Here is a 21,163-nt window from a genome sequence, read left to right on the forward strand (position 1 = left end):
CCTCAACTCTAACCCAATTGTAGCAATGATCCTTTCAACATAACTCATTTTGATAAAATTCTGACAAAGTTGACGAAAATAACCATAACTACACGTAAGAAGCCATTCCTCACAGAAAAGTTAATGCACTCGTTTCAAGCTATAATTTTGCCATAAGGAACGACTCCTACACATAACGTACAAACAGTCCTTTTTCCTGGTACAACCTTACAAGGAAAACTAATCAATCTTATAAGATCCTGCAGAAATCTAAAAAATGTTCTGCTTGAAAGTAAAAGCCATAAGCAGTTGGAATAGCCAAGGGAATTTAGAAAGCTGCTTTATTTAACCGTAGATACTTTTTGTTTACACTTTCTGAAATCAACAAGCACATAAATCATCTCCAACACCAAACTGCAGAAGCAACTTATTAACGCAACATGATCCATCCTAACCTCGCTTCAAAGAACCAGAATCTTCCTGAATCAGTGAACAGATAAAAATATTGAATAACCGCCTTAAATATGATACGCAATGAAGAAATTTTGTTTCAACATCTCTATCCAGGTATTACTCCAAAAAATTAGATCAACCTGACATGACATCTGTGAGAATATAAAGTCGTCGAGGGCAGCGATTAAACAAAAGGATACTACCCACCCCAAAATATTAAAGCAAAATTTACTTAAATGCTTCAGGATCTCTAGCAATAATGTGTTGTCCCCTCCATTGACTATCAGCGGAACGCTGTGCAAGATTGATCATTACTGGGTTCATGTACAGAGAGCACTCACAAGTACCTCTTCGCATTTGAAATGGTTACTCGATCGAGAAGTATGTGTATCAGTGAACATAGAGGAGTCGCGCACACACTACCTCAGCAGTACCTTCCATATCTTGCTCATATACACAACCAAAGACCATACAGCAAGGCCTGCTGAAACATAAAGCAAAACAACACCAGAAGCTACTAGAACCTCTGGTCTTCCAAGGCTGCACAAGTTGGATGACAGATGGATGAAAATGGCGTCAGAAACTAAACTAATAAACTATTTCATCTGTATTGACCTAAAAAGAATAGCCCAAAATTCAAGAAAACCAGACGATGTACCTGTTGTCGCGGGTTGCCAAGAGGATAGTTAGTGCTATCATCTGTGTGGCTGTTTTCCACTTTCCCAAGTTATTTACAGCTACAGCCTGGGAATATTTATCATTTGAATGAAAACTTAATTTACGATCTGAGTTACAGCTACTATCTTCTATGAGTTCTGAAATGAGAAGGCAGTTGTTCAGAGGTCGCATGGGGAAGGAAAACAAACCTCTAAAAGTTTAGCGTTCTGAGAAGCAGCCCATTCTCTAACTGCAGACATGGTTATCTAAAAGTAAGACGCAGAAGCAATTAGTGAGACAGTGTTATTAACATGAGGAATCCATAAAACTACAGGATGCAAATAATTGATCAATGAAAAAGTTGGGTGGGGGAAGAGAGAATAGCCGATAAGATAATTACTCGTTGGAGCAGAATATAGGTTAAAAAGATTTGTTTTATGAACCTGAAACAGTAGAACTTGGAAACTCACATGCAGAATATGCACACGCATGCACAAAAAAGAGTAAAAGCCCACATTATACCTAACATGGATGAAATGATATGCCAATGTATTTTCAAACCGCAATTCAACATACTGTCCAAGTACATGATATCCTGAACAAACAACCCCCCCCCCCCCCCCCCCCCCCCCCCCCGCCTCCCCAGCCCAACGCACACCCAACATCTTAATGAAGATGCCTTTATACTTTTTCTACATTCAAGATCATGCCCAAATATTTTCATGTTAAATACAGGCACACTTCATTTTTCTACTAACCATAACTTCCTGGCAAAAAATACAATCAAATTTAATTTTGACTTACTAATACACCAGTGAAATATTTTATTGGTCCACCAATACAAGACATACAAGAAAGCAAGCCCTGAATCGATTAATTAATAACTAAGAAAATAAAGGAGACAAATAGAACAATATAATACCTCTCTACCAATTATAGCAATTGAAGGAACAACAAAGAGCCATGGAACTTGCCCAAACATAGCAACATCCAAAGGCCTAGAACACAACAAAACCAGTGTCGCTGCAACCATGAGCTGCATTCAGCAGGAATGACAATCAATTTAGAACCCTAGAACAGTTTTAGAGAAGAATTATAATAACAACAGCAGTACTTTTATTTCAATAAGCTGAAACTGACAATGGAAGTGTTTCATTTTAACTTTGGTGGGGAAAACAATACCTTATCAGCTACCGGATCCAAAAATGCGCCAAATGCAGATCCTGATCTCATCTGAAACGCAAATAAACTCTTACAAAGTCAATAATTTGACCCCGATGAACAACCTCAAGAATTGAAATTCCCAAAATCAATTGAAAAGAAAATTAATTAACCTTCCGAGCAATATACCCATCGAGCCAATCAGTAATTGCTGCAGCAATGAAAATACTAGTTGTGGCAGTTGTTCCCCACCAACTATCGACATAGAAAGCTAGGACATTGAAAGAAAGAAAAAACCAAGGTTAGCCTAATCAAGTGCAAGGACATTATGCTTCCAAAACCAAATCTGCAGAAACCGAGAATGCATACAAAACCCAGATGTCAATTGTATTGACGCTCCCAACAGAGACATCAATATCAAAAAACAAACGAAAACCACAAGGGCAATTCAAAAGTTAGCAAAATACATCATACAAATCAACATCATTGCCAAAATATGATTACTCGAATTGCATTGGATCTCCCAACAGAGACACAAAAGTCAAAGAACAAACAAAACCCACACCGGCGATTCAAAAATCAGCCAGATACACAATTGCAGTCAATGCAATTTGCAACGAAATAAAAAATTCAATCGAAATCATACTGCTAACGAGAACCGGCACGGAGGCGACGCGGCCGAGTGTTAGAATGGTGGGCAAGGTGAGGAATTTGGAGGAGGATTGGGATTGCAGCTGCTGTTGTTTTTGTTGTTGATGTTGCAGAGGAGAAAGCAATTCGTCTTGGTTCGGGTACAATGGGCTGTCGTACCAATCGGCGCCTTTATGATTCGCCGAACCCATATCGGCCATAAGAGCACCACCACCACCACCACCGGGGCCGGACTCAGAGCCGGACCCACCAGAGGACTCTCCGCGATCTTCGGAGGAAACCCCACTAGCGTCACTGCGGTTGCGGGAGGAAGAGGAGGCGGAGAAGCATTCAGGGAATCTGGGGGACGGGTTTTGGGGAAAAGGGAGGAATGGTGCGCAGGGGGTTATCCTGCAGCCGGAGTATTTATGTGTTTGCGATAATGCTGCAACGAGGATTTTACGATTTGGGGGAGGGGAGGGAGAGGAGATGGAATTGAAGAGGATTTGGTAGGGCTTTTTGGGGTATATAGAGGAGGCTGCTGTGGTCATTTTGAGCACCAGGGCTGACATGGCTGGCCAACCAAAACAACTTCTACAAAAAGTGCTTTTTTAGTTTCGGCAGGACTCTCTCTCTTCACTTTCAGGTGAAACGGTTATAAAAACTAACACAACTAGAAGCTGGAGAGGTCTGCGTTTGCTTATTTTAGCAGCTCTCTTTCTTCTTCTGCTGTTGATTATCTGTTGCGTTTGGGAAGAAGGAAGTTGGGTTGCTTTGATTTTGGTTGGAGAATTCTAGAGCTAAGTTTATTCCATGGTTCCATTCCACTTGTTAGTTCTCTGTTTGTTTGCCTTTTTTATTTTTTATTTTTTGTCAAAGTTAGAAAGAAAAAGGGTTCTCACTTATTTTATTTGCACTTTTATTTTTTGGATTGGCTACAATATATGTAATAAAGTGCGTAACTTGTAAATGTCCACAAATTCGCCACATTTTATATTTGGGATAAATGATATGATTAGATTTGCAAGGACGAATCTAGCTGGTACGTTGATTATTCCCTAACCGAGATTTTGAAGAAAAATGTAATACTTAGGTATAGTCGTCTTCTTCTTCCGTCGCACAACCTTATTCATGTAACTTATTTGGCCCTTGTCTGTTCCCTATAACCTCAAGGTGTTTCTTCTTGCTGTTTTCTTGGTCCAAAATCTTTGGTAGAACCTTAAAAGCTTGATCCCTCGAAAGCTTGGTTGTTGTGTGAAGTTGCCTCTGTCGTGAAGCACAAAGCCTATAATTTTCTCCTTATTTTGGTGAAAAGATAAAAGATAACATCATTAAAAAAAGGGGAGATTGGGCTTACTAGCACGTTTATAAAATACCAATCAAAATTAACTATGCTTTTAAAATACAATCTCTACTGGCCCCTTGACAAAAAATATTAATATTGTGTCGATTATTTATCAATATTTTTTTAGTAATGTATTAATATCATGTCGATAATATATGAACTTGAAGGCATTTTCGTTAGAGAGGGATAGAAGAGATACATTTGGAGATCAGGGCTATTCTTGGTTGGTGGGTTTGTAAAGGGATACTAAACCAATTTTCCAAAAATGAAAGGCATAGGCTTTTTGCTTCACCATGATTTTTTAGATGTAAATACTCTTTAATTACAAAGTGGTGAATTGTCATAATGATTAACGTCTTACTCTTCAAACCATTGCTTTTGGGTTTAAATCATCCTCATCCTCTTAGTTTAGATTTGTAATTAAAAAAAGTGTTCCTTAATTAAAATTTGATCCTCTTTTAATGTTTTTGTAGTTGTTTTCGTTTTTTAAAATGGAGTTTTAACAAAACTGTGACATCCCACATTGCCCAGTGAGTCACCCATCATGGGATTGCTCTAACCTCCTACTAACTTAACTTCGGAGTTTCTACGGAACCCGAAGCCAGTGAGCTCTCAAAAGGCCTCGTGCTAGGTAAGGATGAGAATATACATTTAAGGATCACTCCCCTGGGCGATGTGGGATGTCACAAAAACACTCTTGATACTGTTCACTTTTAACAAAAAAATCACATTTATACATTTCCCTTATACTATTCACTATACCTTTAAAAAGATTTTTCATTAAATTTTTTTTTTTTTAATATTTCGTTAGTTTTCCTTTTTTAAAATGGTGTGCATTCCAAAATATATTTCAACCGAGGCAAAGGATCACTAAACACGTATGTTGGGCTCCATCTTAGCAGTCCCATTGGGCCAGCAAAATCCCACTCACTTTTATTTTTAAAGGCCAGTGATGTTACTTTTCTAAAAGAAAACAATTTAAATGGTTAATTTAATTCTCTTAAAGTATAGTTATTTATCCGTTGTCGTTTTAAATCAAAACACAAGAAAATCTGATATTATTCAGTGAGAATAACAATTCCAAGGCTGCTTTTGGCTTGTGGGAATGTGTTGCAATTCCTAGCTCACGAGTTAGTGTTATTAGTAATACGAGATTGTGACAAACAACCGTGATTCATAGCATTGATAATGAAGAATAAGAGACATCCTGATATTAAATTTTTAATTAATAAAAAACGGTATAAATGTAGTGTGTAAAATATGGTATATTTTTTATTCCTCTTCCCCGGTAGTTGCATTTTTGTGCACATCCTCTAATTTCAAAACATCCCGAATTTCGTACCGTGCGACGGATTGGACTAACAATTGTAACGAAATGAAACTACAAATAGGAAAGTGCAAAGGAAAAATAGGTATTGGTAGGTTGTGATTATTTACATCTGCATTTAGCTAATCATTACAACTCCCACGTTTAGTTTTACTCAATCATCAACTGAGGAAATTCCAAAGCCCCATATGCAGCAGCATGACCCGCCACTTGGTGCCATTATATTTCTCCCAATAACGTAGACACGGTTGCTTATCTTAAGCCTTAAACACTGTTAATCTTTTCGTAAAAGGTCCATGTAACTTCAAAGGAGGAAAAAGCAACCTTCTCGAAATTAAAAAAATAATAATTTTGCATTAAAAGTAAATATGAATAATTTAGCTTCATTTGAAAGCATAATACATTTTTAATTTCGTTTTTAGGCTTTATTGGAAATAAATACACAGTTTTTCAGTCTTCTTTTTTTTTTTTTCTTTTTTTTTTTTTCTTTTTAACAAACGAGTCTCGACATGTCAAAGACTCAAGTAGGTTCTCACGAATAAAATTATTCGAACAAAATTGAGAATTATGAAGATGCTCATATGCAGTATCAAATAATATTTAACCGTAATATTTAATTAGTGCTAATTCAGTGACAGAAAAGGTTTTGATCGGATTTTAATTGTCAAATTTGTGTCGATAATGTATAGTTGTTGCTTGGAATAGTTGCAAAGAAATCATAACAAGAAATATCTTCATAAGAAAAAAATGATGTCTCAAATTTCATAGGTTCATGCATAAAGGGTACTCAAATTTGTTGTCTTCTACCGACACGAAATCTTTGAGTGGGATCGGATAAAAAATAAGGGACATTTGGCATTTGCGAGAAAAAGGTCCTTTAAGGAAAACCTCTCGCCGACAGGAGAAGCTCACAGTCTTACCAAGTTTTTTACAAACGATGTTATCTAAATTATTGGGTGAAGTTAGGCTAGTAATAATGTGATTTTAAATTAATTTTTAACGGAAATTAAACCTAAGATCTCTTACTTACAAATAAAGAGAAATATCACTAGATTGTAGTACTAAATGACAAATTAACTAAATAAAAAAGAATAATATTAGATAAATCATCTATTTACATGATATTTTGTATATTATATACTATATAATGTGCTAAGTGATAATTTAATTTATTTTTTTAAATCATTAAATTCAATCATCAATCTCCTTATTTTACAACATATAATATATTTTACAACATATAATATAAAAGTACTGTCTCTCTCTAACATTTTTCGAGTAAAAAAATTACAAAATCCATTAATGACACTCGCCTTTGTTAAATTTCCACTAATCTAATGTTGTTGTTTAAATTCAAGTATTTTTAGACAAAAATTTGATGGCTTCCAAGGTGAAGCCATTCTTATACTTATTTGTAACTAACTTATATAAAATTTTCTTTGAAATATTTGTGGTCGTGACTTATAGATTTTTTGGTCAAACAATAGATTTATCAGACTAGATGTTAGATTAGAGAACCAACAGGGTTTGGACCTACACCGTGGTGCAAGTAAACCACTCATCTCCACCACCATGATAGAGGGTGTGTGTGAAAACACATTAGTTTTAGTTTTTAACATTGCATTGTCATTCTAGAGTCTAAACTGTTCTAATTTGTATGTTACTAATTAAGAGTATTTATCCGCTTTACTCGAGGTGTTTGATTTAATTTTCCTTTCATCAATTTTACTTGTATAGAAAAAAATTATTTTAATTTATTCGTAAGATAAATTAACCTCAAATGAAAATAACGAACGCACTGTCGTGATTAACTGAATTACAAGTGTAATTTTCGAAGCCACCACATTGCATACGAATGAAGTGCATACTCTCATTGCATACGGATAAAGTGTGAATGATGACGGTGGGCCTCCATGTTTGGCGCCTTGGTTGCTTTTGCTTACTCATTTGGAGCGCACCAATTGCGGATAAATCCTTTCAAGGTTATTTTACTTGTTAGAAAATAAATTATGAATTTGCCACCACTCATAACTCTACGTGATGGTGGTGGCGGCTGTGGAGGCGATGAAAGTGGATATCGATAGAAGGTGATGGAGGTGAGTTGGAAAAAGGAGAGGTGATGAGTTCAAATTTAACAGATAGCGTATGTGTGAAAAAAAAGGTTAAAACTCCCTCTGTAAGTCCTCATTTGTGGTATGCCATAGTTTTGAGATGAGTAGCCTCCCCTGAGTCCCCTCCCTCTAAACTTTTTGTCACCGAAAAAAATTATAAGAAAATAGTAGATGATGTTATTTCTAAAAATAAATAAAGTTATAACGGGAATTGAAAAAATATTAAAAACTTTATAAAGTAAATCAGCTTTTCTATGAAAAAAAACACAACTCCAAATGGGGTATGAGCTATAAGTCAACTAATTCGACGGTAATAAAAGATAACATTATAATTAAATATTTTACGAAAAATCCTAATAAAATTTCCATTTCCTAAAACAAATTTTTGGAAACAAGGAAAACACGTGGAAAAATAAGGCAAACAATCAAATTTCTTTATACAATTTCCTAGCATAACATCATACTTAATTTCTACCATTAACCTTTTAAGAAAAGCAAGGAAATTAGGTTAAACAGTTCAACACCATTTTCAAAACTGTTTTTAAACAATTAATTTCTAGCATTAACTTTTATGAAAAGCAAGGAAATTAGGTAAACAGTTCAACACCATTTTTCAAAACTCTTTTTAAACAATTATGTGAAGTGAATCCAATTATCCAAAATCCTTAATAAAATTCTCCCTCTTTTAATAGAAGTTTCTAACCATGATGAGGAAGTATTTACTCTCACATTTACGTCATGATTTCGATTTATATTTTTTTTATATTAATTTCTTGATACGTTTGGCACTAAAACAAACAGTGTTATTGTTCTATTTATATTATATTAGTCTTTTTGCACGAGTTTACGCGCCTTTCAAAGATGTATTTCATTAGTTGTTTATTAATATTATGTTCATAACATTATGAATCATGTCGTCTATTCATATTGAACAGGTGGCTTACCAAAATCAACCATTTTAGTAAAATAAAAACTGAACTTTCTATTTACTCTTGCTTCTGCAGAAAATAAGCCCGTCTCCCTCATCTCGGATTCCGTGTAAGAGACATGGCGCACATGTAATAATGCCACGGCAATTTCGCACCTCATTGCATGTGCCCCCCCTCTCTCCTCCCTCCCTCTCCCTCCCTCCCTCCCTCTCTCTCTCTCTCTCTCTCTCTCTCTCTCCAACTTCCTTGCTCAATCAACCAACTCACACTCTACTTCTACCCAGTCTTCTCTCTGACCGCCTCCCTCCCACGCACAGACGCTGAGTTGAAAATTCAGTTGCAGAAAATCAAGGCCCAGCCGCGGCGCAACGAAACCCGATCTCTGCGCTCACCCGGACCCGATACAAATGAAATCCGCCGCCAAAGTCTCGCTCAACCCGCTCGGCGCCTACGAGCACAAAAGGTAACGCTTCTTCTTCTGTGCTACTCTTCTCTCCCGCCACGCGTCCTCCTAGGTTTTCTGTAATCCTCATCATTTTGCTTCCTTCGCTGGATTCGCAGAAATATGTTGATTCGGGGATTAAGATCCTGACCGTTGGATTGATTAGTGTGTAATTTGGTAGGATTTGTGTGTTTATTTGATTGTGTAAGTGCATTGAGGGAGTTGATTTTCGATTGTTTAGTGTGAAATGCGGTGTGATTTGTAATATAATTAGATTGAGACTGATCTGAGGCAATGCCGAGTGCTATGGGAACTAGAATTGTCGAGCCCGAGTCTGCGATCGAGACTCGAGGCCGGTTACAGGTATCCCGAGCACGATTCGTGCTTGGAATTTTGGTTTTCGTGCTCTGGATTTGATGTTATTCATAATTGGGCTGTTTGGCTTGGGATATGATTGTGGATTGATTAGTATGGAGGTGTAGTAATGTTTAAGGTTAGATATGTTTGTTGTTTGTGAAAGAAGATTTCTATTTCGGTAGCGATTTCAAATGAACAGGCATTGGTGTTTGGACAGGGATGCTTATGGATTTGCTGTGAGGCCTCAGCATGTACAACGATACCGAGAATATGCCAGTATCTACAAGGTTTTGTTCTTTTTTTTGTTTTCTTCTATCTTGACATGTTTCGTTTTGGTTTATGATAAAAATTGATGATCATGGAAAAGAGAACAAACATTAAATTTACAACTATGTTCGTTTAGTTTCTTACATTCTGAGAAGCTAAACAAAGAATGTGTTTGGCTTCCTTCGGCCAGTGTTTTCACTTTTTACAGTGAAGGCTAGATGAGTGAATTATTTATCAGAAATTCCAGCTATGTTGTGCTCTAATATACATATGTTTTCAGGAAGAGGAGGAGGAAAGATCAGAAAGGTGGAAGTCTTTCCTGGAACTACAAGCAGAGTCTGCTGAATTGCCAGTAGATGGATCATCTAAGGGACAAGATAACTCGCTTGTCGAAGCCTCAGCAAAAGAACTAGACTCCAATTCAGAAAAGGGTGTTGATGGTGATGATTTAAGTGACCAGAAGACAGGTTCTGATTCTCCAACCAAAAGCGACAATGACAAGGAGGAACTGGCAGCTAATGACAAAAAAGCTCATGGCATCCAAATATGGAATGAGATTAGACCATCCCTTCATGCCATTGAGAATCTGATGAGTATTCGTATAAAGAAGAAGAAGAACAATTTATCAAAGCATGAGCAGGACACAGGAACTGGGAAGCCACTTACTTCTATTCAAGAGGCTAGATCCCCAAAAGGAGCATCTGAGGAGGATTCCGAGGATGAGTTCTATGATGTGGAGAGGTCAGACCCAGTTCAAGATGTCCCTTCGAGTGACAGTCTGAGTACATCTGCAACCGGTGCTGCTTCTTACACAGTTGGTTCAGAATCTTTATTTCCTTGGAAAGAGGAATTGGAGGTTCTTGTTCGTGGGGGAGTGCCAATGGCTCTCAGGGGAGAGGTGCATATTTAATTATTTTATCTCTTTTTATTTCGCGAATTTCATTATAATGAGTAAACATGATTATTGCTTACTTCCAACTTTCAGCTTTGGCAAGCCTTTGTGGGTGTGAAGGCACGGCGCGCGGATAACTATTACCAGGATCTGCTAGCTTCTGAAACTAATGCTGGTAGTGATGTGGAAAAACATAGCTCGGAATCAGACAGTGATAGCAAATTGTCAACAACAGATCCTGTATCTGTACCTGAAAAATGGAAAGGGCAGATTGAGAAGGTTGTCCACTACTTTATATAAAAAACTTTTGTCTTCAGTATGGCTGCTCCTTTATTTGAAAAGAACTATCAACTAAAGTTATTAACTTATTGGCAATGATCTGATTTCCAGGATCTACCTCGAACATTTCCAGGTCACCCTGCTCTTGATGAAGATGGTAGAAATGCTTTGAGGCGTTTGCTTACTGCATATGCGCGACACAATCCCACTGTTGGGTACTGTCAGGTAATTGGTTCTGGAACATGTTCTATGCTCAGGTAACTGCTAAGTTGTAAAGTTGCCATTACTGTAATTGGCCATGAAATTCGAGGATCAAAATAGTACTTTGTTTTTCCGTGAAATGACACTTTTGGGATTTGTACAATTATACCGAGACTGTAATGCTCATGAGTTTGATTTATGTATTTATGAACAACATCTTACAAATAGGTTATGGGTTTCTATAAGTTTATAAGTTTATTGTGAATGGAGTAGTTTTAATGAATACAGGATCTGGCCAATTTAGGCCTTAAAGGCTATAGGATTAATTTGTGATCCACAGAGAATCTTAGCCTTATATTAACTTCTAAATTTCAACGTTATTTGTTACATTAAGTCTGCATCTTACCGAGGGTTATGGATATGACTTAGATGGAGCTGTAACTGAACCCCCTTCAATATTTGAGTGATTGTAATGCGTCAATATTTGTGTTTAAATTTAACCAGTGTTATCAATTATTTTCTTTGTTTCACTTCTAACTGACTTTAATGCTTGTTGGGCTTCTACATGCAGGCCATGAATTTTTTTGCTGGCTTATTACTACTTCTCATGCCTGAAGAAAATGCCTTTTGGTAAGATCTGAAACTTGATTTGCTGTTTATTAACTTCCCCAAAAGGATAATCACCTTTGTTTGTCATTACTTGACTTAATTTTGGAGGCTTAGCTTGAAGAAATTAGAGAGCAGAGTTTTCTTTTGAAAGGAATAACAATTGTCCTTTAAATTTAGAAGTTTTTGTTGCATATGGTTACATTTGAACTGTTTACACTTGTTTGGATTTGTGTAATGACAAAATTGGCAAAACTTTCAGGGCTTTAATGGGGCTCTTAGATGATTATTTTGATGGCTATTACTCCGAGGAAATGATAGAATCTCAGGTACATTAACGAAATTGTGAAAACCATGTTACTGTATAACTGCAGATGGTTGACATTTAGACATATACTGATGATCTGTATTTTACCAGGTGGATCAACTTGTTTTTGAGGAGTTGGTGCATGAGAGATTTCCTAAATTGGGTTTGTATATTATTATGTACACAGTAGATGCTTCTCTTTGTATTATATATTTGTTGAGTGATCACTTAATGTCACCCTTAATCACATTGCAGTCAACCATCTAGGTTACCTGGGAGTGCAGGTGGCATGGGTTACCGGGCCATGGTTCCTTACCATTTTCATGAATATGCTTCCATGGGAAAGTGGTCAGGTTTTATATGTGTCTTTGTAATTAAAACTAACTTTTCTTTTATAGGTACATCTTATAGCCTACCCTCTAATATGATTGCTTCCTATTGACTTCAGTTCTTCGGGTCTGGGACGTTCTTCTTTTTGAGGGGAACCGCGTGATGCTGTTCAGAACAGCACTTGCCTTGATGGAGTTATATGGTACTGGATAAAACAGATTTATTTTCCCTTTTTTCAAAGAAAAAATTGCATATAATATGGATATTCAATATGAATATAGTACCATGTGGCCTGTAGGCTTCTCTGGTTTATGAAACTTAATTTGGCTCAGTTGCGTGTAGGCCCTGCACTGGTTACTACTAAGGATGCTGGAGATGCAGTCACTCTTCTGCAATCACTGGCTGGCTCTACATTCGATAGCAGTCAACTGGTATTGACAGCTTGCATGGGTTACCAAAATGTAAATGAAACTAGATTACAAGAGCTGAGAAATAAACATCGGCCAGCTGTAATTGTCGCTATTGATGAAAGATCAAAGGGACTTCAGGCTTTGAAAGATTCTCAGGGTCTAGCATCTAAGCTTTATAATTTTAAGCAAGGTCCTAAATCATTGACAATAGAGGCAAAGAAAGCAGAACGGTTGGTCAATTCACAGACAAATGGTGATTTATCTCGTTCAGAGTCTGGGTCCTCTAATGCAGATGAAATTCTTATTAGCCTGACTGGAAATGGGGAATTAGATTCCGTTCCAGATCTTCATGAACAGGTTGCTATTTCTTTTCAACGCAACCACACCCTCATTATAATCTTCTTTTGTTTGCCAAAGTAGTGGAGTGCATTTTGTTCTGTCCATGGGTTGCCACTTAATCTGCATTAACTTTTTTTTGGCTGGTTGTTGAAATATTTTCCTCATAATCAAACTTTGAGATTTAAATTACGTTCTTCGTGCAGGTGGTATGGTTGAAGGTTGAATTATGCAAGCTGCTGGAGGATAAAAGATCTGCTGAACTCAGGTTCATATTATGGTGTTAAGCGGTTTTTGTTTGTTTGTTTTATCCTTGTAAAATCTATATTCACTTAACAGAATACTCCTTTTTGATATGTTGGATGCCAATGTGACTCTCAATTTCCCCAATGCATTGGTTAAATACTTATAAAAAATAGCTCATTTTGATAGGTTGGAAGGAAAAATGTAAGCCAAGAAATTTCAAAAAGAAAAATAGTTTATATTTACTTCATAGTTGGTTTTAATCTTGACCATTCAAGGGCATCTAGGATTTTGGGGTCAAACACTTTACGACCATTCATTGCAGTCTTCAAGTCCAACCATCGTATGATGGTTTCTGCAAACACTATTATAACCATTCATTGAAGCCCTCATTATGAACAACAGGAGCCTATGGAGTTGTTTTTGTGTGAAAATGTCCTTAGTTGGAAGTGCTAGAAACTTGTTGGGAACATACTTGATTGCTTAGACATTTAACTTTTCTTCTATGAACCTCCTGCTAATTTTACTTCCATTAACAGATCATTCTCAACATTATCCCGACCACCGTTAAATGAAGCAGCTTTGTGTGATTCCATGGAATCCTGAAATATCACATAGGAAACTAGCTTTCTAAACTAGTGATAAAATCCTTAAGTTGAAATATTTTATTTTCCTTAGATTTATGCCAAATCTTTATGTTAATTACGCATCAATTGACACCTACATTCACAAGAGTACAAATATCTAAACAGTTTGACGACCATTACTAATGTTTCTAGGACCATTTCTAATCTTTCACACTATGCTTCAGTAAAAACTATTAAATCTAGTAACAAATGTGATTGTTATTGAGCCAGATTATTGTTCCAAAGTAATGCTGATATTCTGGGTCTTTCCCAAATTTTCAGAGCTGAGGAGCTGGAGACAGCATTGATGGAGATGGTCAAGCAAGATAATCGTCGGCAACTGAGTGCCAGGGTACATCCAAGAAACTTTTATGCATAGCTTAATTTGTTAATGAAAGAGATGGTTTTCTATATATTTATTTCTTTTGTGAATCTGCCTCATTTCATTGGTGAATAATTTTAGATATGTTACTGCAAAACTTGTTTATTACTTGCTACATCTAATATTAGGGCAACAAAGCATTTTAGTTATGATGATTAAATGAGTAGCTCATATGCTCTGAGATCAGATCTTTCACTGGCTTATTGCATCAACTACACATCTTTGTTTCTATTGTGGAATTCTCATTTATTTGTCCTTGTACTTGGAAAGTTACTAGTAAAGATATTTCACACGGAGTTTCTCGCTTCATCAGGTTGAGCAATTAGAGCAAGAGGTTGCTGAGCTTCGCCGAGCCCTTTCTGATAAGCAGGAACAGGAGAGCGTCATGCTCCAGGTTTTGTCTCCTCGTCCTTTGTCATTGGGAGTTCTGTCTTTTCCATACTGGTTCTGGGTTTGTGAGCAGTGAAAGATTGCTTCCTATCTTACAGGTCTTAATGCGAGTAGAGCAAGAGCAGAAACTAACAGAAGATGCTCGCAGATTTTCTGAGCAAGATGCAGAAGCACAGAGATATGCTGCTCAAGTGCTTCAGGTTGCCTAGATAAACCATATATCTGACTCGTTCTTCTATGTAATAATGAAAAACTATTATGTTAGATTTTAGAACCACATGTATAAGATTAGTTTACTAATTCAACGCATGTAGTTTTACCAAACTATTCTCCAACTGCAGAGTGAAAAAATTTCAGGTCAATACTTTTTATTCTTATTTTATAAATTGTAAACACATTCTTGCAGGAGAAGTATGAAGAGGCCACTGCTGCGCTTGCGGAAATGGAGAAGAGAGCTGTTATGGCAGAATCAATGTTGGAGGCTACTTTGCAATACCAATCTGGTCAAGTGAAAGCACAATCTCCACGGTAACAATCTCTGCAGTCTTATTTTATTCATTGTTGAAAGTTACTCGATCACCTTTATTTCACTCTTGGTTTTGTTCGTATCTACCTTGATTTAGTCCTTCCTTTAGTTGTGGCGTAGATATATGAAAGGTTGTTCAGCTTTCGGTAGGTGGAAATTGAAGTAAAAGGTTGTTTTGCAGATCTGTATCTTCACCAGTACAAAGCAATCAAGAGCAGCTGACACAAGAAATTCCTGCTAGAAAGATTAGTTTGCTTGGTCGACCATTTGGCCTTGGCTGGCGCGACCGGAACAAGGTTAGCCCTTCTTGCACCCTTGACATCTAACATTTGTGTGACAAACAGTAGGAGAATACGATTAATAGGTCGTTTGACTAAGATCACCGGTATCTTTCCATATTATTTGCGGTTAATATCACCTATTGAATGCACCAGGGAAAACCTGCTAACAGTGAGGAGCCAAATGATGGCAAGTCTGCCAGTGAAGGACAGAGCCCCACTGCGGAAGCAGAAGTAAAAGAGACGAATGTCGTTAAAGCGGAAGATAAAGAATAGAGCAGAGCAAAGTATCTATTGATATATCCCTACAGATATTCGGTGCCCGATGGTCTATTACTCAAATGTGCAAAGCTTTGGTAGTATGCTTTTCTGTGTCCGTCGGTCCAGGGAGATATAGTTTCGCATGTAATTTTTTATCCATTCATTGTTTGATTTTTCATTAAGTAGTGGTAATAATAATGTAGGGGAGGAAGAAGAAAATGTAGAAAATATGGATGATATATGGTTTACATAGGTGTATAATTTTCGTCGAGTTCGTTATCCTTCTTGTATTTGTATGACTTTTCGAAATGTACAGTTCCTCTTCTTTTCTCTTTTGAGCAGATAAATGTAGTAATGTTGCTCTCTCTCTCTCTCTCTCTCTCTCTCTCTCTCTCAAAATTAACGTTTTTGGGTGAAAGTAGCACCACACGAAGTCCATCTCTTTGCTACTTACTGTTCAATATGTAATATGAGACTAATAATGGTTCATTTACTAATTTTGAGCAGGGGCAAATTTGTCTGAAAATGTTGGCAGAGTGATTTCCGCATTTTCTTTTTCTTTTCTTCTCGTGCACTTTTTTTTAGCTCTTGGGTTGAATAAAAAAAAAGGGGACAGAAACCAAGCGAGTGTAGGAGACAATGGAAGTGATAATCAATAACCATGCAGTTGCACAGGATGAGGTAATGCATTCACCAAAATCTGTAAAATTCCTATAAATGATTTGAGGAGATTGTAGTAATGGTGCATTAACGTTGATTTAATTGGAATAATAGTTCTTCAATTAGAAATTCATGATCATTGATTCCTTAACTCATCAAAACATGCAGTTCCTTTTTGTCAACTCTATCAGAACTTCGGTCAAAATGAATCACATGTCACACATGCAAGGCTTAATCAAGGTAAATATTAAAAACCAAATGAGAAAATTATATCAATAATCGCTCAACTTTAACCCAATTGGAAAAATGGTCCCTCGACTTAAACCCAATTGGAGTAATGGTCTCTCAACTTTAATATAATTCTAGCTCATTTTGACGAAGTTCTAACAAAGTTGACGAAAATTACCATAGTTGCACGTTTTGATGAGTTAAGGACCAATGGTGAAAGATTTTTAGTTGAGAGACCATTCCTCCAATTGAGTTCCAGTTGGGGGACCATTGCTACAATTATCAAATATACATTTCTATGGTTCTATTGGGAGGCCAATTTCGACAAAAAATTCTTATTGCTCAGTTGTACATCAAATCAAAGAATCTTGTATAAGGCGAGTGAAAGAAACGGGCGGAGGAGGAAGCAAAGAAAAACAGGAAAAGCGGGGGAGCGACCACCGCACCAGCTACCGGAGTGAGCGAAATTCCGATAAACAGGCAACATTGCATTTACAGCCAACAAAAATACCACTCAGCTCCAAACAAAATGACTTCTGAATCACAACTAAAACCCCACTACGGAAGGGAAACACGACGGCTATATTGGTGACAACAACCTTGCTCTCATCACAAGCTTCCGAAGATGGAACTGTGTCGACTAAGACTTATCTTATGAATTTAAAAGTTCCCTCCTAGACCTAGGAGTGGACGATGCTGTGTGAGAGCTGTGTGATTGCCGTGCTTCAGGATCATATTTTTGGGAAGCAAGGTAATTAAGGGCTGTCACTGCATCCGCTATGGCAGGTCGCATATTAGGGTGATCCTGGACACACATTGCAGCCACGGCAAGAGCTTGATACATTCCCCTCACCGGATACTGACCTTGGAGCATTGGATCAGCAATTTGCCAAAATTTCCTCCGATCTCTAAACAAGGGACGGGCCTGCGACAAAGAGTTTATGAGCAGAAAGTTCACAAGAGTCGAGACTGCCATTTAGCAAGAAATAGCTTGTCCTTCCTATTGTTGATTTCACTCATAAAATATTGCAGTTGTTAATTGCAACCTCATACGAAACTCATTTGAGTGTTCCAAGCAATCTTCATATGTTTTCATATTAGCAGAGAAAATAAAATGTACAAAAGCAAAGAAGAAGACACAACTCTCTTACCCATGTGACCAAATTCTGTTCACCGGCAGCCCTGGAAATGTCAATTGCCTTTCTTCCGGTAATGATTTCCAGAAGAACAACCCCGAAGCTGTATACATCTGATTTCAATGTGAGCTGACCAGTCATTGCATATTCAGGGGCACAATATCCATAGGTTCCCATCACCCTAGTGGAAACATGAGTATTATCTCCCACAGGACCCAACTTTGCCAAGCCAAAATCCGATAGCTTAGGATGGTATCCTTCACCAAGTAAAATGTTTGAGCATTTAAGATCACGATAAATAACAGGGGGGCTAGCTTTGTCGTGCAAATACTCCAAGCCCTTTGCAGCACCAGCAGCTATTTTCATTCTCGTGTTCCAGTCAAGATGTTTTCCGTCTGGCGGTAGATCTGGCATATGGCGATAAATAAAAGTCATTAACAACGTTAAAAGATACCAAATAGAAGTTAGACGGAAAAATAAAATTGGTGCTTAAGCACCATATGACCACGGACACATTGAACATGCCATGACATGGTAATAACGTGTTAGCTTGCATTCTATTGCAACATCAAATTATGAACTTCGAGCAAAGAAATAATGGCTTCAAGTGCTGTTACTGCTGTATATACCGTGCAGATGGTCTTCCAAAGATCCCAATGGCATGTACTCGTATACCAAAAGCCTCTGATCCCCGTCAGCACAATAGCCTACTAAGTTCACAAGATTGGGATGGTGAAGTAGGCTCAACATTAATACTTCGACAAGGAATTCCCTGTTCCCTTGAAGCCCATTGGAATCAAGTTGCTTTATGGCCACTACCTACACCAAAAGGAACAAGGTTCAGCTCCTACCACAAGCAAAGCATGTGAAGTCAAAGATACAACAACAAACGAACTTCTAGGACAGACGGAAAAATATCAACGACAGTAGACATGAGTACATCCCTATTATCTGCAGCGATAAGTGAATTGGATCTTATCAAATTGGAGACCACCCAGAATTAGGCTTAGTGCCACACTCAAAACCTTTCCGGTCTTTCACCAAACAATATTACTTCGGTCATCCTTTGTAACACTCTACTTTATCAAAGCATATAAAAATCATAATATGTAAGTACATCATATGAAATAAAGTTTAATTTTAGAAATCAAAATTTACGATGCAAGAAATAAATCTTACAGTTAAGGTGAGGTTGAGAATGGGAAATGAAAGGCGTAAAGAATTGTAAAAAGGAAAGACAGGTAATATAATTTTTCATGTCGTTGATCGTCAAAGCTTTGAAAAGAACCTGATTAGTGCTCTCCAAGCGCCCTTTATATACTTGACCAAAACCTCCTTCACCTAAAATACAATCTGCTCGAAAGTTCTTTGTTGCTGCTGCCAATTCTCGAAATGTAAATGTATGTGCTGCAATGTGACCGGGGCCTCCATCCTTAGGAGCCTCCTTTACAGATGGTCCCAAATTTGCCTTCAGTTGTTCTAAGTAAAAGAACAAATGCGAAAGGTAAATAAACAACAATGCAAAAACAGTTCACTGTGTAATAAAATTCAAACCAAACTTCGATTGCATAATGATCCAAAAAGTTTCTAGTACTAATTACCATCATTCAGAGTTTTGAAAAAATGAACGAGTAATCGAGTGAACTCATCATAAATTCACACTCTCTCTCCCTCTATCTCTCTCCACGTTTTTTCTTCCTGATCAAAAGTAAACATTTAAGCCATCTCTCTGACTAAAAAACACACAGAAACTAATGATTTTGGTTTGATTAAACAAAAATGGTTAGCAACAGTAGAAAACCCAGTGCAGTAAAGAACACAACTTTATGGTTAAAAATCGAAAGTAACTCTTTCCCAATAACTGTGAATGCTAAACACCAAAGTAAATCCAACCCAGAGTGCCAAATGCCACATGACAACAAACAAACCCACATTATTCCCGACAATGCCAATATTCAAAAGGGATCGCATACACTTAGATTCAAGCAATTACAAAAATGGGATTCCTGCATTCATCAACAGTAACTCAACGCGGTAAAAAAAAGCACACATTGGCTCACAAAGCTCAAATCTTCAAGCATCTTCCAAACAGTAAAAAATTCTGAAAAAATGGTCTTTAGAATATTTCCAGAAATGTTACCTGAAATTGATGAGATCTGATCTTGTGGCTTGTTATTCTTGAGCTTCTTCTTCTTTGCAGCTTTTCTGCTTAATTTGCCAGAACACAGGAACCAACTCATGGCTTTTCTTCCACCTCTTACCGATTTTTAACCTTTGTGTTGCTTGAGAGGCAGAGTTGGTTAAATTCTCACAGACCTGTTCATTCCCATTATATACTTTTAATTCTTGAAAACCCTTTTTTGCAAGGGTGCCCTTGTAGTTTTCCTGAATTTGTATTTCATCCCACAGAATCTCAGTATTTCCATTGTTTTGCTTTGACTCAGCTCAGCCTCAAGTGACCACTTTACTCCAAAACATGATGACAATTGGCAACTAATGAAGATAACAATTGTAATTCTGATGTGATGCACCGGGAAAATACGTTCGTTAATTAATGTAGTTATGCTCACGTTGTAACAATTTTTTTTTATATATATACAACAATATATATGTACTATTAGAAAGTTAGAATCCTATTTTGGGATCACGAGCTTCACCAAAAAGTTTTGAACAAAAACACCCTTCAAATAAAAAGGTTTACAAACTAAATGAAATCCGCATCTAATTATTTCAAGGGTATATTTGTAAACAAATAAAGCAATAATGACATTTAAAAAAAATGATAAAAAAATTTCAAACGTGTCATTCGATGCAAAAGTAATTTTTCTTAGAAACTTGTTATTTACAAAATTTAAATTTAAGATTTTTCACTTAAAAAAAAACATATTACTAAATCTTAATACTAAATGGCAGACCTTACGTTGCATTTTAAATTTCATCCACGAGCTAAACAGTTAACATCTCATGATTAAATACAAAACCAAATAATTGGGTTTCACTTTTTTGCTTTTTTAAATACAATATTTGGCTTTCACTTGTGGGGGAAAAAAACCTAGAAGCAGAATGGACAGCTGGATATGAAAGGTAATATACTATTAAATTAAAAATAAGGCCAGTTTTTTTGTTAAAAAAATAATAAAAAATAAGGCCAGTTTCTTGGAACAAAAATTTTAAAAAAGCATAATAATGTCAATTTCAAAAACATCATTTTCAACGTGACTTTGACCGCGTTTCAAGGAATTTATGTTTAAACATGTCGTAATTTGAAATGAATAGTACTTGGGTTAAATTTACCTCTGGGTGATTTCTTTAAGAATTAGTAAAAGGTGAATTTGGATTTGAATTTGAATTTCTATAACGCAAATTTGAGTAGTTTTTATTGAAGGGAATTGTTATTGCTATTCCAAAATTCTC

At 36.7% G+C, this 21,163-nt stretch overlaps 3 protein-coding genes and 1 long non-coding RNA gene across 4 annotated transcripts; 2 read left to right on the forward strand and 2 right to left on the reverse strand.

Moving 5' to 3' along the window:
• Positions 1-306: 306 nt before the first annotated feature.
• LOC137720739 (CDP-diacylglycerol--glycerol-3-phosphate 3-phosphatidyltransferase 2) lies at positions 307-3,706 on the reverse strand. The gene is made up of 7 exons (XM_068459855.2): positions 2,897-3,706; positions 2,424-2,521; positions 2,272-2,322; positions 2,012-2,125; positions 1,299-1,355; positions 1,091-1,176; positions 307-972 (listed from the first exon to the last, which is right to left on the reverse strand). Exons 1-7 carry the CDS (start codon positions 3,450-3,452, stop codon positions 852-854), a joined length of 1,083 nt encoding a protein of 360 aa, XP_068315956.2. The 5' UTR covers positions 3,453-3,706; the 3' UTR covers positions 307-851.
• A 4,809-nt stretch (positions 3,707-8,515) lies between these two features.
• On the forward strand, positions 8,516-16,090 carry LOC137720706 (uncharacterized). The gene is made up of 18 exons (XM_068459809.2): positions 8,516-9,055; positions 9,609-9,678; positions 9,939-10,556; positions 10,644-10,829; positions 10,941-11,054; positions 11,602-11,660; positions 11,899-11,965; positions 12,055-12,106; positions 12,199-12,291; positions 12,392-12,475; positions 12,616-13,040; positions 13,226-13,287; positions 14,171-14,240; positions 14,584-14,664; positions 14,759-14,860; positions 15,067-15,188; positions 15,368-15,482; positions 15,621-16,090. Exons 1-18 carry the CDS (start codon positions 9,000-9,002, stop codon positions 15,738-15,740), a joined length of 2,496 nt encoding a protein of 831 aa, XP_068315910.2. The 5' UTR covers positions 8,516-8,999; the 3' UTR covers positions 15,741-16,090.
• Positions 16,091-16,284: 194 nt separating this feature from the next.
• Positions 16,285-17,038, forward strand: LOC148699063 (uncharacterized). Its single transcript, XR_015963299.1, has 2 exons — positions 16,285-16,406; positions 16,960-17,038. It is a non-coding gene; the product is annotated as an uncharacterized LOC148699063 (long non-coding RNA).
• LOC137720886 (putative serine/threonine-protein kinase PBL7) lies at positions 16,933-20,230 on the reverse strand. The gene is made up of 5 exons (XM_068460007.2): positions 19,890-20,230; positions 19,038-19,228; positions 18,379-18,568; positions 17,765-18,156; positions 16,933-17,538 (listed from the first exon to the last, which is right to left on the reverse strand). Exons 1-5 carry the CDS (start codon positions 19,987-19,989, stop codon positions 17,266-17,268), a joined length of 1,146 nt encoding a protein of 381 aa, XP_068316108.2. The 5' UTR covers positions 19,990-20,230; the 3' UTR covers positions 16,933-17,265.
• Between the last annotated feature and the right edge of the window lie 933 nt (positions 20,231-21,163).

The sequence above is a fragment of the Pyrus communis genome, chromosome 1, assembly GCF_041283825.1.
Source record: "Pyrus communis isolate YQ-2024b chromosome 1, ASM4128382v1, whole genome shotgun sequence".
In the NCBI taxonomy this organism is placed as follows: domain Eukaryota; kingdom Viridiplantae; phylum Streptophyta; class Magnoliopsida; order Rosales; family Rosaceae; genus Pyrus; species Pyrus communis.

What these genes read in the sequence shown, in the direction of transcription:
- LOC137720739 (XM_068459855.2), bottom strand. Translation starts at nt 3,452, where the DNA reads ATGTCAGCCCTGGTGCTCAAAATGACCACAGCAGCCTCCTCTATATAC. An exon ending in TTGCTATAATTGGTAGAGAG is followed by an intron (nt 1,356 to 2,011) that starts GTATTATATTGT and finishes TCTTACTTTTAG; the next exon opens with ATAACCATGTCTGCAGTTAG. An exon ending in AGAACGCTAAACTTTTAGAG is followed by an intron (nt 1,177 to 1,298) that starts GTTTGTTTTCCT and finishes AAATATTCCCAG; the next exon opens with GCTGTAGCTGTAAATAACTT.
- LOC137720706 (XM_068459809.2), top strand. Translation starts at nt 9,000, where the DNA reads ATGAAATCCGCCGCCAAAGTCTCGCTCAACCCGCTCGGCGCCTACGAG. An exon ending in CAATGGCTCTCAGGGGAGAG is followed by an intron (nt 10,557 to 10,643) that starts GTGCATATTTAA and finishes TCCAACTTTCAG; the next exon opens with CTTTGGCAAGCCTTTGTGGG. An exon ending in CCACTGTTGGGTACTGTCAG is followed by an intron (nt 11,055 to 11,601) that starts GTAATTGGTTCT and finishes TTCTACATGCAG; the next exon opens with GCCATGAATTTTTTTGCTGG.
- LOC137720886 (XM_068460007.2), bottom strand. Translation starts at nt 19,989, where the DNA reads ATGAGTTGGTTCCTGTGTTCTGGCAAATTAAGCAGAAAAGCTGCAAAG. An exon ending in GCTTGGAGAGCACTAATCAG is followed by an intron (nt 18,569 to 19,037) that starts GTTCTTTTCAAA and finishes CTTTTGGTGTAG; the next exon opens with GTAGTGGCCATAAAGCAACT. An exon ending in AACAGAATTTGGTCACATGG is followed by an intron (nt 17,539 to 17,764) that starts GTAAGAGAGTTG and finishes TCTTTGTCGCAG; the next exon opens with GCCCGTCCCTTGTTTAGAGA.